This window comes from Aythya marila (genome assembly GCF_965140915.1).
Source record: "Aythya marila genome assembly, chromosome: 12".
Classification (NCBI taxonomy): Eukaryota; Metazoa; Chordata; class Aves; order Anseriformes; family Anatidae; genus Aythya; species Aythya marila.
In genome coordinates, this window is record NC_139053.1 from 19,647,950 (window position 1) to 19,661,724 (window position 13,775).

At 37.3% G+C, this 13,775-nt stretch overlaps 1 protein-coding gene across 4 annotated transcripts in view; it reads left to right on the forward strand.

Moving 5' to 3' along the window:
* Positions 1 to 13,775, forward strand: part of BANP (BTG3 associated nuclear protein) — a 145,786-nt gene that overhangs the window by 66,234 nt on the left and 65,777 nt on the right. For 3 of the 4 annotated variants that reach the window (XR_014318360.1, XR_014318361.1, XM_082770219.1), the window contains exons 9-11: positions 6,584 to 6,714; positions 8,847 to 8,918; positions 10,805 to 10,849. Coding sequence is in view for 2 of the 4 variants with exons in the window: in XM_082770219.1 (XP_082626345.1) it covers positions 6,584 to 6,714; positions 8,847 to 8,918; positions 10,805 to 10,849 (248 nt within the window). In the remaining 2 variants the exon portion in view is untranslated. The remainder of the gene's footprint in view (positions 1 to 6,583; positions 6,715 to 8,846; positions 8,919 to 10,804; positions 10,850 to 13,775) is intronic. The other variant, XM_082770220.1, reaches the window with a different exon arrangement.

A 13,775-nucleotide genomic window follows, 5' to 3' on the forward strand; every position in this document is an offset into this window, starting at 1 on the left:
AAAGGTAGGACTTAAAGTCGAACAAATAAGTTATTGTGAACAATTCCTGTGTTGTGTTTACACAAAAAGATGCAAGGCTGCAAAGGATGCACGGATGTGCAGCACAGATTCTGGTATAACATCTTCGTGGGCTCTAAAGAACACATTGCACCCCCAGATTAAATATGATAAACCTCACCTATTTGTAGGAGTACTTAAGCCCTCTGATTTACAAAATGATGATAATTTCCCAGGGAGGGTTTAGGGCATACTCTAGAAGATTTTCCCATAGCCTTTACAAAGCACTTTTTTTAAAAGATGCTCTGTTGCCATCAACAGATGCCCTGAGTAAGTTCATAGTATTGTGGTGTCTGCCATTCATTTGAGCTATTCTGAAAACATCATTGGGATGTTTAAATATAATTTTGAGGGCCTGAGTGTGAATAAATGAACACCACATTCCCTGCATGAACCTTTTCCTTAGTTTGGTAGTGTTTTTCTGATTATGAACTTGTAATATATTGTAGCTTGTGTTAAAGTTGGGACCAAAAGGTGGACCAGAAAAGACTCCAACCCAAGCCAGTTATTTGGCTTGAAGTAATATTTTTTTCAATATTTTTTCAAGGTAGCTTTCTATTATACCTTACTGTAAAAATGCATGTTTAAAGCAGCAGGAAGTTATTGGCACTTTCTTCAAATGTTGTAAAGAAATGCTGTTCTCCTATGTAGAATCATAGAATAATAGAATATCTTGAGTTGGAAGGGACCCACAAGGATCATCGAGTCCAACTTGGTGTGTACCAGAATATTTCCTTAAATGTTGTGCTAAAAGTCTCAAATAGCTTCATACTTTTCTGTTTGGCAGCGAAAAATTGTTGAACATCTCTACATATCATTTTAAATAGTATTTGTGTTCTTGAAATAGTGTCAAATCAGCATGGTCACTGCTCTGCTGGACTTCTCCTGTGAGTTAGGGGACTTGATTTTACAGAGCTGCTCTTCAGAAGCAATTAAAAGAAAAAAACCAACAGTCTGAAACTCCCCTTCTGCAACCTGACTTCTGCTTCTCTGGCTCTGAGGAATTTTAAGGTTGGTTGAACATGGGAACAGGTTGCCCAGAGAGGTTGCAGAGACTCCATCTGCAGCTGGCCACGGTCCCGAGCAACCTGTGCTAGCTGAACAGGGAGGTTGGACTAGGTGACCTCCAGGGGACCTTAACAACCTCATCTGTTCTGTGATTTTGTGGTTCTTAGAAGCATTGAGTTATTGCACACACAATAAATAATTCTGAAATGTTTACATCTAAAAAGGGTTGCTCTTCTTCTGCACTTGTCGGACATGTCAAAACTTTGAGGCTTTTTATGCTCGTTGTGCGTAAAAGTCTTATGTAGCGTGTGGCTTTGATTTGCATTGTGCAGTTAAAAATGATAACAGATTTCCTCCCTCTTCTGTTTATCATAAGGAAAAATTAGCTGTGGAAATGCCATGGAAAGCAAAAGGCTGAGCACATCGTCCTTACATAGACCTGACAAGTTTTTAGCACTGTACTTCTGTGATACTGTTCGAGTGTTAAGAGCTGAAGAGGAAGTGATCTGCAGACAAAAAACATGGCTAAGGAAGCTGGTGGGAAAAGATGAATGAACGCCTCTTCTGTCCTTCACCCTCAAAGACATCCATTAAGATTGTTCTACATTTAATTGACTATGCAGATTTACAGTAGCCACAAGATTTATGGGTTGCATAAAGTTGTTGTAGCAGACGGTTAAATTCAGGCAGAATTTGTTTCCTGTTTTTTTCCTGTCTTTTTCATTCGAAGCCATTGCCTTTTGTCGGACTTGAGGTATTAACTGCAGTGAATTGCTCCTCTCAGAGCCAACATGTTAGTCTTTAATGTGTGCTTTTGTCCCTTGTTTTTTCTGATAGGAGTTGTACACATGGCTGCCATGATAATTTAGCTAGATATTCTTTTTAAAAATGTTAGCAGTCTGCGGAGGGAAGGGAGGAGGAAATGAGTTTTTTGAGAGGAGGATTAATTGAAGAGTGCCATCTCTCCCTTTCTTTTAATTTCTCTTAAGATTGTTAAAGCTGTTATCGCAATTTTCCATGTTGGAATTATTAATTAGGTCTATGACTTTGGGATTTACATGTAGATTTGGGCTGAAGGGCTCAGCTCTGCCAAGATGTCACACGCGAAAATGGGTATTGCAGCCAAATCTTCAACGCTGCTCTGCAAAATTGGAGTGCTGGAGCACTCCTGAGTCAGGCTGCGATAATGGCTTACAGGATACAGATTTATTTCTGTGAATTGCTCAGTAGTGGGGCTTTATCCTACTTCGTGTTTTTGAAGGCTACTTCTGTCTACCCCTTAACCTTTCCTTGTTAGGAAATGATATCAAGCAAGTGAGAAAACACAAGGTAGGTTGTACGCAGAAGCATGGAGCTGAGAGGCCTGTAGTAAACCCAGTTTGAGTAACAGGATGTAAGAAAGGAGACTAAACTTGAATCCTGTCTGCTGCAGAATCCGTACCTCCTACGTTTCCTTCCAAAATGAGAAGCCAGATGCTCAACTGATAAATACGAAGCATAACGAGAATAGGAAGGAATTATAAAATGCCAAAGGTTTTGTCTTTGAAGTGAGGAATTTTTAAAATTGATCTTAGCTGAAAGTTAAACACATACTCTTGAAACAGTTACAAATTACATTTGTTTGACAAATCTAATCTTGTTCTGAAATGTTTGAGAAAGATTAGCTTTGAAAAATGTGACGAGTAACTTTTACGGAGGATGATTTTGCCAACTCCTGAGCGTTTGTCTGTCAAGACAGACTTACGGAGGCTGAATTTTCTTTGACTCACAAGCAGACGCAGTAAATAAATGGAAAATGTGAAAAGTCCAATTTCAGTTTCTGAGGAAGGAATATTTCAGCAGTTACTTTTTTCTCTTTTTCTCTTGTATCGCAACTTATCCACCTGTGAAGTGGTCAGTGCAGCATTTTCTGTTGTCTGGGTCGCTCCCAAAGCTCTTCCCTCTCACGGAGGGTGCTTTGGGGATGCCCCAGGTCAGGAGCTCCGTCTTGGCACTATATACACCATTCGGCTGATGTTGAAGTACCCCTGAGTAGTGCAATGGAAGACTTCACAGCAAGAGTTCAGCTGTGCAGTTTCTGAGTGCCAGGGATTCTCTAATATATCAAAGTTGTAAATGTGAAGCCAGATAGTTTACATGAGAGTGATTTATAACTGTTGACGTATCCTTTATTCAAGCTGTGTGCTATTCATGTTTGTGTTTATTTTTAATGGAGATTGTTTAAAAATGGATAAATATTACTTTTGTCTGGTCAGATATTTAGAGAAAAACAAATATAAAAGATGTGTTTTTAGACACTGCTCAATCCTCTTCTTTATTCCTAAAAAGAAAAAAAAAGGGGGGGGGGGAGGAGGAAGGGAAGACTGTGGCTGTTGCACTGAAATCAAACTGGAAAACTATTTGTAGGTAACCCTAGTAGGTTAGGTAAGATGTACAGTGTGACTGCATTCAGTGCATATCTTCTCTTCCCATTTCAGAACAGCTTAATAATTTCTGGCATCTGTGAAGCAAAAGATGGTTTTTAAATAAAGTTTAAAATGCATTTCAATATGTGCATATAATACATATGTAAATATATACATGTTTTCCCTGCTGGTGCTTATTTCTTTGATTTCACTCCATTGCATCACTTTCCCAATCAGAAAATGAATACTAATTATAAATGCATCTTAGCGTGTGCTCAGAAGTACAGCATTGCAGTTTGTGTAGTGGTAGCTGAGGCTACAGGAAAAGTACTGTGAAAAAAGTTATTAAATCTGGAAGTGAAGCAAGTATCTAACCTGCCTTATGTCCCAAGTCCACTTTTGCGGTTAGTGATGTATATGTGTATCTATACATACACTCAAATATATGAAGTTATGTATACACACACACATCTAAATGAAGGATGATGTATTTGGACACCGTGGTTTGACCAGATGGTGAATTGCAGCTCAGCTGTTGAGTTACTTAGTAGAGACTGGGAAGATGAAATCACAGCTGTACGGACTAGCAGTAGCCTGTGAGAAGCAAGATGAGTTACAGTGGGCATTCTTAGCCATTTAGGATCCTTGCAAAATGCTATTTTATGAAATAAAAAATAAGCATTAATTGCATAAGGAAACTTGCAGAATGATCTAGTATCAGAATTTGAACAAATCACATTTTTCTTTGGCTGCCACTGCAGTTTTTCATACCGCAGCCAGGACTTTTGTACCAGTCGTGATTTGTTAATCCAGTCCTGAATTCTTCACAGCAATACCGTACAACAGTGCAGGAAATACCAGGATTGTACAGTAACCGACTGGGCTATATTTAAGAAATGATGTATTTTTTTGGAGTTACCTACTAGTCAAATGTAAGGTATTAAATAGATAGCAAAAACATGGACTTGTTATGTTTTACTGAGTTAGTGCATTAGCGCTCTGGTTGTAGTTACATATTTGCAGATTGTTGACATAATTACAGCTGTTTAGTTGAATTCTTAGGCAACTCAACTTTTCAACAAATAAGTAAATACTAGCTCAGTGGTATTGAATTAGTGTCCAATTCCCATGGTCAGACTTAAACTCAGAATTGTGTTTTTCCACAAACATTTGCAGACATGATGAAAAAAAAAAAGCACAAATGGATAATTTTATTAAAGAACATTTCCAGTAAAATATTTGTATGATTGGATAAAGCTCAGTCTTTTGAAAGTAACATTCTGTTTCCAGAATAAATCTTAGGGTATTAAGTAGAGGTATTAAAAATTTATGAAAACCAGAACCTGGTGTGTTGGTTCAGTAACCATCCATCACATTTAAAAAAAAAAACACGTCAGCCATCAATCATCTCTGAGCAGGATGAGGCCCTTGTAGTCTTTATTTAAACAATACATAACATCTTGTAAGAAAATTATCTACAATGGAAGTAGAGTGACACTGTTTCTTAAATATTTTCATTACAGTTTCCTGTATTTGGACAGTTTGAAAGCCCTGTAGTATTGAATGCTACCGCGTGTTAGATCTTAATGTGTTTTATGTTACCATGCAGCATAAGTCATGGTCAGAGCAATAAATACTCTCGAAAAATTGTAAAACAAACGTAGCACTTCAAAGATTTCGTATGATATATTTTCGTAGCATAGCAAAAGAAAACCATTAAACTGCTTACAGAAATACTGTATATAAAAAGCCTTGCTTCATATTCCTTACTCTAAAAGACTGTTACGACCGTCCTGTTCTCCCAGTTGTCTCAGATTAAAAACAAACAACAAAACTGGGACTCATGCTGAATTTTACTAATCGGCATGATACTGGGATGTTTCAAGGATTTTCCCAGCAGTGTGTACTTGAACTTGTCACATGCTGCCGAAGTGTCATTGTCCTGTAAGCTCCGCTGCCTTTCCTGACTCTTAAAAGGAAAAGGGGTATCCCGCGGTGGTCACCTGCTGGTGGTGGATTCCACACAATCAGCCTCTTCTCCCTCCTATTCCAGTTCAACCTCTTAGTACAGACATTATTAGTCTCAAGATCGTTGACCCCCAAATGCATAAAAACTCCAGGTTTCAAAAAAAAAAAAAAAAAAAAGTTTGGTTGTATATTAGAAAACAATTTTAGTTCTTTTTACTTGCATTTTGCCTCTTACATTTATGATGCTCTTTTCCCTGAAGCCAGAAAGCCTATAAGTAAATATGCAGTATGTTAACTTCTAATGCAAGTTGTTTTCCTCTTGAAATCATGCAATGATTTTCCTGGTGAGTGACACAGTGACCAGAAGAAAGTGGTCAGGTCCTTTGGTTTTATCCTCTGCATACATTTTCACTAGGAGCACTTTCAGAACCCTTTAATTTCCAGTTTGAGGTAGTGTTTAAATTTCATCCAAGTCCAGAAATTGACCTGCTTTTTTTTTTTTATTATTTTTGTTAATTGACCTGCTTGTTTTGTTTTTTTTCTCCCTTGAGACAGCGTGCCTGCAGTGCTGAGGCTTCTCTCTGTCTGGGACATCTCATGTTCTGTCCTCAGTATTTGGAGAGGGAAACAAAGTCTGTATGTGTCAACATGAAAAAGATCAGGGATTTTGGAAACTGAGACATTATCATAGAATTTGACTTTGTGGGAGTCAGCTGTGAGATGATTTAGAGGGTGATTTTTGCACATTTTTTTTTTACTAGTAGTAGAGCATGGTATTATAGTGAAATAAGCAGTAATATTTCTCAGCTACACAGGTGCACATAAGAAAGTGTTAAACTGCCTACGAAATGCGTGTGTTTTTCCTGTGGTACTACTTTTACATTTGCAGAACCCTTAATCTAGATTCAAAAGATAGCTTTTAGATTTTTGCTTTCTTGGAGACGAAATAACCTTTGGGACTCCACTGGAACTTGTAGCAAATCTGTGGGTGAGCAGTGACCATGCATAAAGAATATTAAGGTATACACGAGCTGCATCTGCTTACTGACTGCGTTTGTTTTCCACGGTTTTTAAGTATGCATTGTTGCATGGCCACTGGCACGAGATCTGCAAATATAATAGAGCTGCATTTTTGTCTCTTTCAGAGGGTTCGCAGAGTGCAGTTTCAGCTTCTAATGAGATCCAACAGAACCAGCCCCAGGCACTACATTATGCACTAGCCAATGCTCAGCAGGTCCAGATCCACCAAATAGGAGAAGATGGACAAGTCCAAGTAGTATGTACTCAACCTTTTCTACATTATTCTATTTAAACAATCTGTGTTACTGCAGACTTTGCTTCAGTTGAAATTTATTTATTTTATTTTTAAGAAAGGACCTATCGTCAGTTCTTAAGCATGATTTTCAGAAAATAAACATTGAAGGCTTACAAAAAAAACCCACAACTTTTAAAGTTTTTTTTGGCAAAAATCTCAGTGCAGGATTTGCTCACAAAATTGTTACAGATAAACGTACATTGATTACTCTGACTAGAATTAAGTAGTCAAGTCTCTACTTGGCCATTTGCTTGCACAGTTACTATAATAATAGCAGACCTACAAAGTGTACAAGTTACATGTAAGAAGTAGTTCTGACAGTGACTTTCAAAACAAAACCACATTTGATTCGTAGAGTCAGATTCATTTATTTTCATTTTTAAAAATAACTGCATTTTAAAGTATTTTTGAACATCTGTTAGCTGAGCCCTTTACATTTGTATCCATTCAGATACGCATATATAAGTGAAAATTATAAATATTGACATTTGTTGACCACGAGACTCTTTATCAAAGACTCTTTATCCACTGCAACCCATGGCCTAAGGGTTGTCATCATTTGTCTTAAATATGGGGATGTCCCTGAAGCAGAAGAAAGTGGTACTGCTTTTTCAATTCAAGGGAATGATGTGTATAGGTCAGTCTGAGCAATTAGTAGGGGAGTAGTCATCTATACTGTTGAATTGAATGCCAAGGATTTGCTGAATAGCTATAGGCTTCAAGAGTTACGATTCAAAAAGATTTTGTTGGAATTCGTGGACAAACTAAACACGCTGTCCTTGAAGGCCAGCAATGTATCTGCAAACGATGAGTGAGCAGTTCTTTTTTGGAATGCTGCGTGATACAAAGGTGAAGAAAGTCACCTTTTTCCCCCCTTTCCCCAGACAAAAAAAAAAAATAAATCACTTATTTGGAAATACTATAAATGGATCTTTTAGATGTTCAGTGTTTTTTTCCTGGGAGCCCTGAGAGCTTGATGTTAAGGAGGGAAAGTGATTCTAATCTCAACATGGACTGGGCTGTGCTCTAATTTTATATACAGTCTCTATTGTCAGAGTGATACTTTCAGTATGTTTTTTCTCCCTATAAATAGACAGTTTCCTTCCAAAGGAAATGAAACTGTTTGAAATAGAGGGATCTGTGTTTCTTTGAAAATCACATGCAATTGTTCTTGCGTTATAAAATAAGAAGAGCTTTTGACAGAATTCCAAATGATTATCTTTAATCTCTGTCTCATGCAAGCATATTAAAATGAACACAAAGCCTTATAAACCCTGAAGGAGGTTATTTAGAATCCAATCTCCCTTCAGGTACATCATAGTAGCAATGACTTCTCAAGGCTGGTCAGGGTGCATGAGGAATTCCTTCCACTTTCTTATCCACATTTTGATCAAATGATAGGCACGATACCATTCTGAAGTGGCGGGTATGGCCAGCAACACAAAGCATTAACCTTATTAAAACCGTTAGGGCAGATTCTCAGCTAATATAAGCCAGTGGAACTGCATTCAAATTAATAACTTTGTGCCAATTTATAACAGCCTGGGAGATGGTTGTTAGCATGGAACTGTACCTCACCATAACTTTGTGAATTTATAAAGAGTTATAGATTCTTACAGATACCTTCTAAGAGTAACTATTTGTGAGTAGTTTTGTCACATCTGTTTTGAGAACTGAGTTTCTAAGTTCTTTAAATGGGTTTCTTGTTTTGAGCACACAGGTTTAGGAGAGCTAATCTACCAAAGCAAGTTAGTCCTATATTTTGTGTATCAGTCAAAAATTGGAGATGCTTCTTTTGTAGAGAAATATTATTTAATTACATAAATGTTATTTATTGTGTCTATTTCCTTTTCCTCCTACATGAAAATGAACGGTTTTCTCTTCAAAACTCATTTCAGTTATACTTTGCATGAAAATATGGTGAAACGTGGTTACACTTTTTGAAAGCAATTTTTAATCTTTTTCATTTAGTAAGTATTTTGCTTCCATCTACAACTGAGAATATGTTAAGCTGTATTGAATCCAAGTTATTAGTTTCTTCCTCTAGTTTTGGTTTTCTTCTGATGCTTCCTGGTGTCTTTTTTTTGTTGTGGATCCCGCAGGGACATCTCCACATAGCCCAAGTTCCTCAAGGCGAGCAAGTCCAGATCACGCAGGACAGTGAGGTGAGCCAAAAACGTGGGTACCTATGGAGCAGGCAGTGGCCTGGACGTAGGGTCCCAGTTCTAAAACTGCACCTCTGGGAACTCTTGCAGCATGCTACATGGACTGCAAGGGTAGAAGTGAGCTGGAGCCAGGATAAAATGTGTGCACCAGCAGTAAATGCAATATGCTATTTGTCTTTTTTTTTTTTTTCCCTTGACCTTTTTTCCTTTAGTACTTCCAGAGTGTTACAGAAAAACTATAAGTGTGTTACAGTCAAACTACATCTTTTAAGATAAATCTGTTTGCTACATCTATTAAGATAACTACATCTATTAAGATAAATTCTGTATTGAAGTGAATTTACTTTCATTATGGATCAAGTATTCTGGCAGTGCAGTATTTGCACTTCATATTTTTTTTTTCCATAAAAATAGTGCAGGAGAATAGAAATGGATAAATCCAATACTGAACCCCCCAATTTCAACTTTTTTTTTTCCCACTCTGGCAGAACAACTGAAGCCATCTCAATTTACCTGAGTTGAGGGTCTTGTTGGTTATTTAGGAATGTAAAGAGACTCCTAATGGCAAAGGCTGCTGTCAGATGTCTTTTGCTCTTAGAGTTTGTTTATATGAAAAAGGAATAGCAAAATAAAGTTAAGCATAAATACAGACCACAATATTTACTCTGTATGATTTCCCTGTAGAGTTTTTTTAACTCAACATTAAGCATATCTGCTTGTGGGTTAGTTTAATCCATTTCCAAAGTACCCTAAATAACATCTCATAAAACCACTTATGGTGAGGAGGAATACTGATGACACAGGGGGAGGTACTGCAGAGTAAATATAATAAATATTATATAAATATTACAGCTAAAGGCAGTAGTCTTGACAGAGCTTGTCAGACCTACAGAAGAAAGGAAGGATCAGACTGTTCTGGGAATGCATAGTGTGCTATAATGAAGTTGAAGCAGTTTAAAAAGCCCCTGGAAAAAAAATATCGGATTCATCAGCTACTAGTTGTAAATGATCCTGAGGTTTAAACACCAGCGTCCATTGGTTGGGAGTTTCTTGTATGTAAGAATTTTAAGCACTACATTTGTCTGTGACAGATGAAGACATCTGGTTTTGAATTTATTGCAATGTACACAGCTTCAAAAAGGACAATGTGTTGCCAGTAAAAGAAAATGTAGAAAATATGCAAATCAAAGAACTAAAATTCTTTCCTGGAATGTTGTATTTCACTGCAAGTCTTGGTGTTAGAGTAACTGTTTTTTCTTAATCTGTGTGCTTTTAAAAAGGCATCTCTGAGCATACGAATAAAAACTCAGTTTGTAATGACACTGCTTTCATTTTTAGATTTTGTAGCTACAGTTTCCTTTAAAGTACATGATTCAGAGTTTTTTGTAGTAGATGTAATTCCTGTAGTAGAACTATATTTGCCTTTATTTTATCAAAACTCGATATCAAAAACATGTTAGCATAGGCAGTGACTAGCACTCCATACAAATAAATATTACACTGCTAATTCTAGTTTAGTAAGGCTTTGACTTACATTTTCAGTTTTATATAAATAAGTAAAAAATGAAAATCTTACCTCAAAGGCCATACAATCAGACTTTGCATGAAAGTGCTGTACATTACACACTATCTTTCAAAAATGAAAACATGCGGGTGCTGAAAAACCTCCTCGCTTTTTTAAAAGTCTGTTTATCCTCTGTGGTTAAAGTGCCGAGCATTGAAGTGTAGCTGAATTGCCAAAATAGCCCTCAGAAGAATTTTCTAAATTAATAGGTTTCCTTAATATTGAAGTTGTTTAATAATGAGATGAGAAACAGGCCTTTTTCAGGATAGAGAACTTTCTGAATTCCCAACTTGTATTTATTGTCAATGCTCTTGTTTTACAGGGAAACCTACAGATACATCAAGTTCATGTTGGTCAAGACGGGCAGGTAGGAACAGAGCTGAGTTTTAAGCAGCATTTTACTTTATAATTGTTGCAATTGGAATGATTTGGCATTACTGGTGTCTGTTTTAGAGAACAAAATCAGTTCTGGCCTTTGTTTAAATAAAAACTTGCAAAATGAGACAACAAACTTAGTATTTTGTCTGTGGACTAAAAGTATTTGACCAAACTTATATCATTCCTCCTGCAATATAATTTATCCCTGTGTTTTATACTTTCTTTGGCCTCTTCACTCGTATGTTTACTAACGGGATTGATTATATTACGTACAGTATGTTCTTTTCCGTGTTATCAACTGTCACTGTGGCCAGATGTGGACTGCAGTCTGTGCAAACCTAAGAACATTTATTGCTGAGTTTTAAGCAGCTATTTTTTCATTATATGGCTGTCTTGGGAGAAACTGATCTTTCACATCTGCTTTTGTTCTTTTTGATAAGATGGCTTTATTAGGTGCTTATGCATACATGAGGTAAGAAAAAAGTTTTTGCTTTGAGTGATGAGTCAGTAAATGTTTAAATTAGCAGAATTTCCATGTCAGGTGTTGGCAAAATTGTTAACATCTGATCTCAGACATGCTTTACTAAATGCTGAATTATTACAATACCCACAGCACAAGAATATTCTGGTAGGAAGCTTTCTAGCCAGGCCACTTGAAAAATTTTGTTATGTTTCTTCTTGTTCGTGTTGAATAATAATAAGCTGTGAGACATATGACTAGAACTTGAGTACTGCACTGAATTGAAAAGGCTTAGACCACAAAGGTTCTTGAACTCTAAGGCCTTGAAAAGTTGTTGGTACTCTGAACTTTTGACCGCATACAGTGTTTTATATGGGGAAGCAATCTAAACTGTATTTTAAAAAATCAAGATTAAAAAACCCCTGCACTTGAAATGCTTGTTACTGAGAATTTAATCAAGAATACATTTGCAGAAGTGAGACTAAGAAAGGTGATTTTTTGGAGACATGTCAGAACCTTTGTTTTAGAACTTAATCTTCACTTTTCCTTCTGAGTAAAATACTGCTATCAAAATTATGTTGTCTTAGAAAATTAATATTGGGTGATGGTATATATCTCTGACAATGACATGTATGGATTAATTTGAATTTGGTGTATTAAATATTACATATTCATAACAAGTATGCCACAAATTGCATCTCTCACATAAAAACAAATAATGTAGTCTAGAAAATTGTTGCAAATCCAGGCTGTTTTTGAGAGAAATGCTTGGATGATAAATGTTTTCCTGGAAATCCCCCTTGCTAGGCAGGGACCTGTGAGTCCTCTCATACAACAATAACATTCGGCTGTGTCTCATGCTAAAATACTTATGAAGTTAAAAAAGCTTACAAAACCCAAATGCACATAAATTGTGGGTTTTGGTGATCATCTGACCAAGTTGCGTTAGTACCTGGAAAATAAAGCTGCACTGGAAAAACGGTGTTCTCAAAGGGCTTGGTTGTAAATGTGTGTGCACATGTGGGTATATCTATATGGGTGCATTGTTCATTGAAGTGTGTGACAGTATACACAAGACAGGGAAGAAAAGCAGGATTTAATTGATTTCTGTTGAAATCAACGTCAGTAGGTTATCTGTATGAAGGCATCAGTGCTATTACATACCGTGTATACGATAGAGATAATTTGGTACTAAGTGGTCGTGGCTGTTATGTAGGAAGTGAAGTTTGCATCCAGCTTTTCTAAGGAACCTTTTATTTTTTTCTTCATGCTCTCAGCTGCATTTTAGTGCAGAAGAGTACCTGCTGTCCCGTGGGACTTGGCAGCCTGGCGTTGTCACGCTTCAGCTGGCATCTGCACTAATCCACAGCAACCTTTAAGCACCTCCAAAAGCACTCGCTGCTTAACGCTTTTCCAGTGGACCAAAAAAAAAATAGGAGCAAGCAACTATTTAGGGGATTTTATCTCCTTTCTTTGCTTGACATTGAAACCTTCAGCAGCAGTTGGAGCCCTGTGGGGCTGTTTTGCAGTGAAGTGGATGAGTAGCACTCACATGATTCCTTGCAGCAGCTGCGTGCGCTTTATGCCAGGGGGTAGAGGGGAGCTCTGTGGCTCGACTGGCTTATGCTGATCAGCTGATCTGTGCCGAGCGACCTTTTTTTGAGCTATTAGCTCATAAAAAAAGTGCAAAGGAAAATGAGTTAAACTAAATTCTGTTTGTGGTTTAAGAATGGAAGTTGAAACTAATACATTTTCCTTGGCACTCGCAGTGGGATAAGAGCACAAAAACCTGTCATATGATACGGTTTGGTGGTAATGGAAGTCAAACAATCCAGTAGCTTGCAGTCATCTGTACATGACCTGTGATCAAAAGGACTTCTGTGGTTTTCCCACCTGTCCATTACTTTTCAGGAGACGGTCTTTTTTTTCCTCGTTAGGAAATCCAGTGCACTCTGCCAGGGGACACCAAAAAATATTGATAATAGGGAAAGTGAGTAATGTGTCACATTTGAGACCTTAGTCAGCTATCAAATATTCTTAGCTGACCAATATGTACTTATTAATAGTACTAGGTCTCAGCTTGGCTTCATAATGTTCCCTTTGAAAATTCATCTTATTCTTCTGTTTCCCATATATTATCGTACACTTCCCAGCCTTCAAATATTCTGCCTGTTCAGAAGAGGTTTAGGTCTGCCTCTTGATGCAGGTTTTTGCTCTGAACCACAACTTAAAGGTTTACAAGAAGCCGGGGCTGCAAAGCATGGAGCTGCTAACTTCATAAGAACAAAAGTAAAAAATGGCATAAATTGGCTGTGAAATGTTATCAGTAAACCCTCCAAGGTGATAGATATGTTTTACGCCTTGTGATGCTGGCAGTAAATGGTAGCTTCTCTGCAGAGTGTTGCAGTTGTTGATTTCTTTTTCTCCCCCCCAGCCCCACTCTGAATCGTCCGTC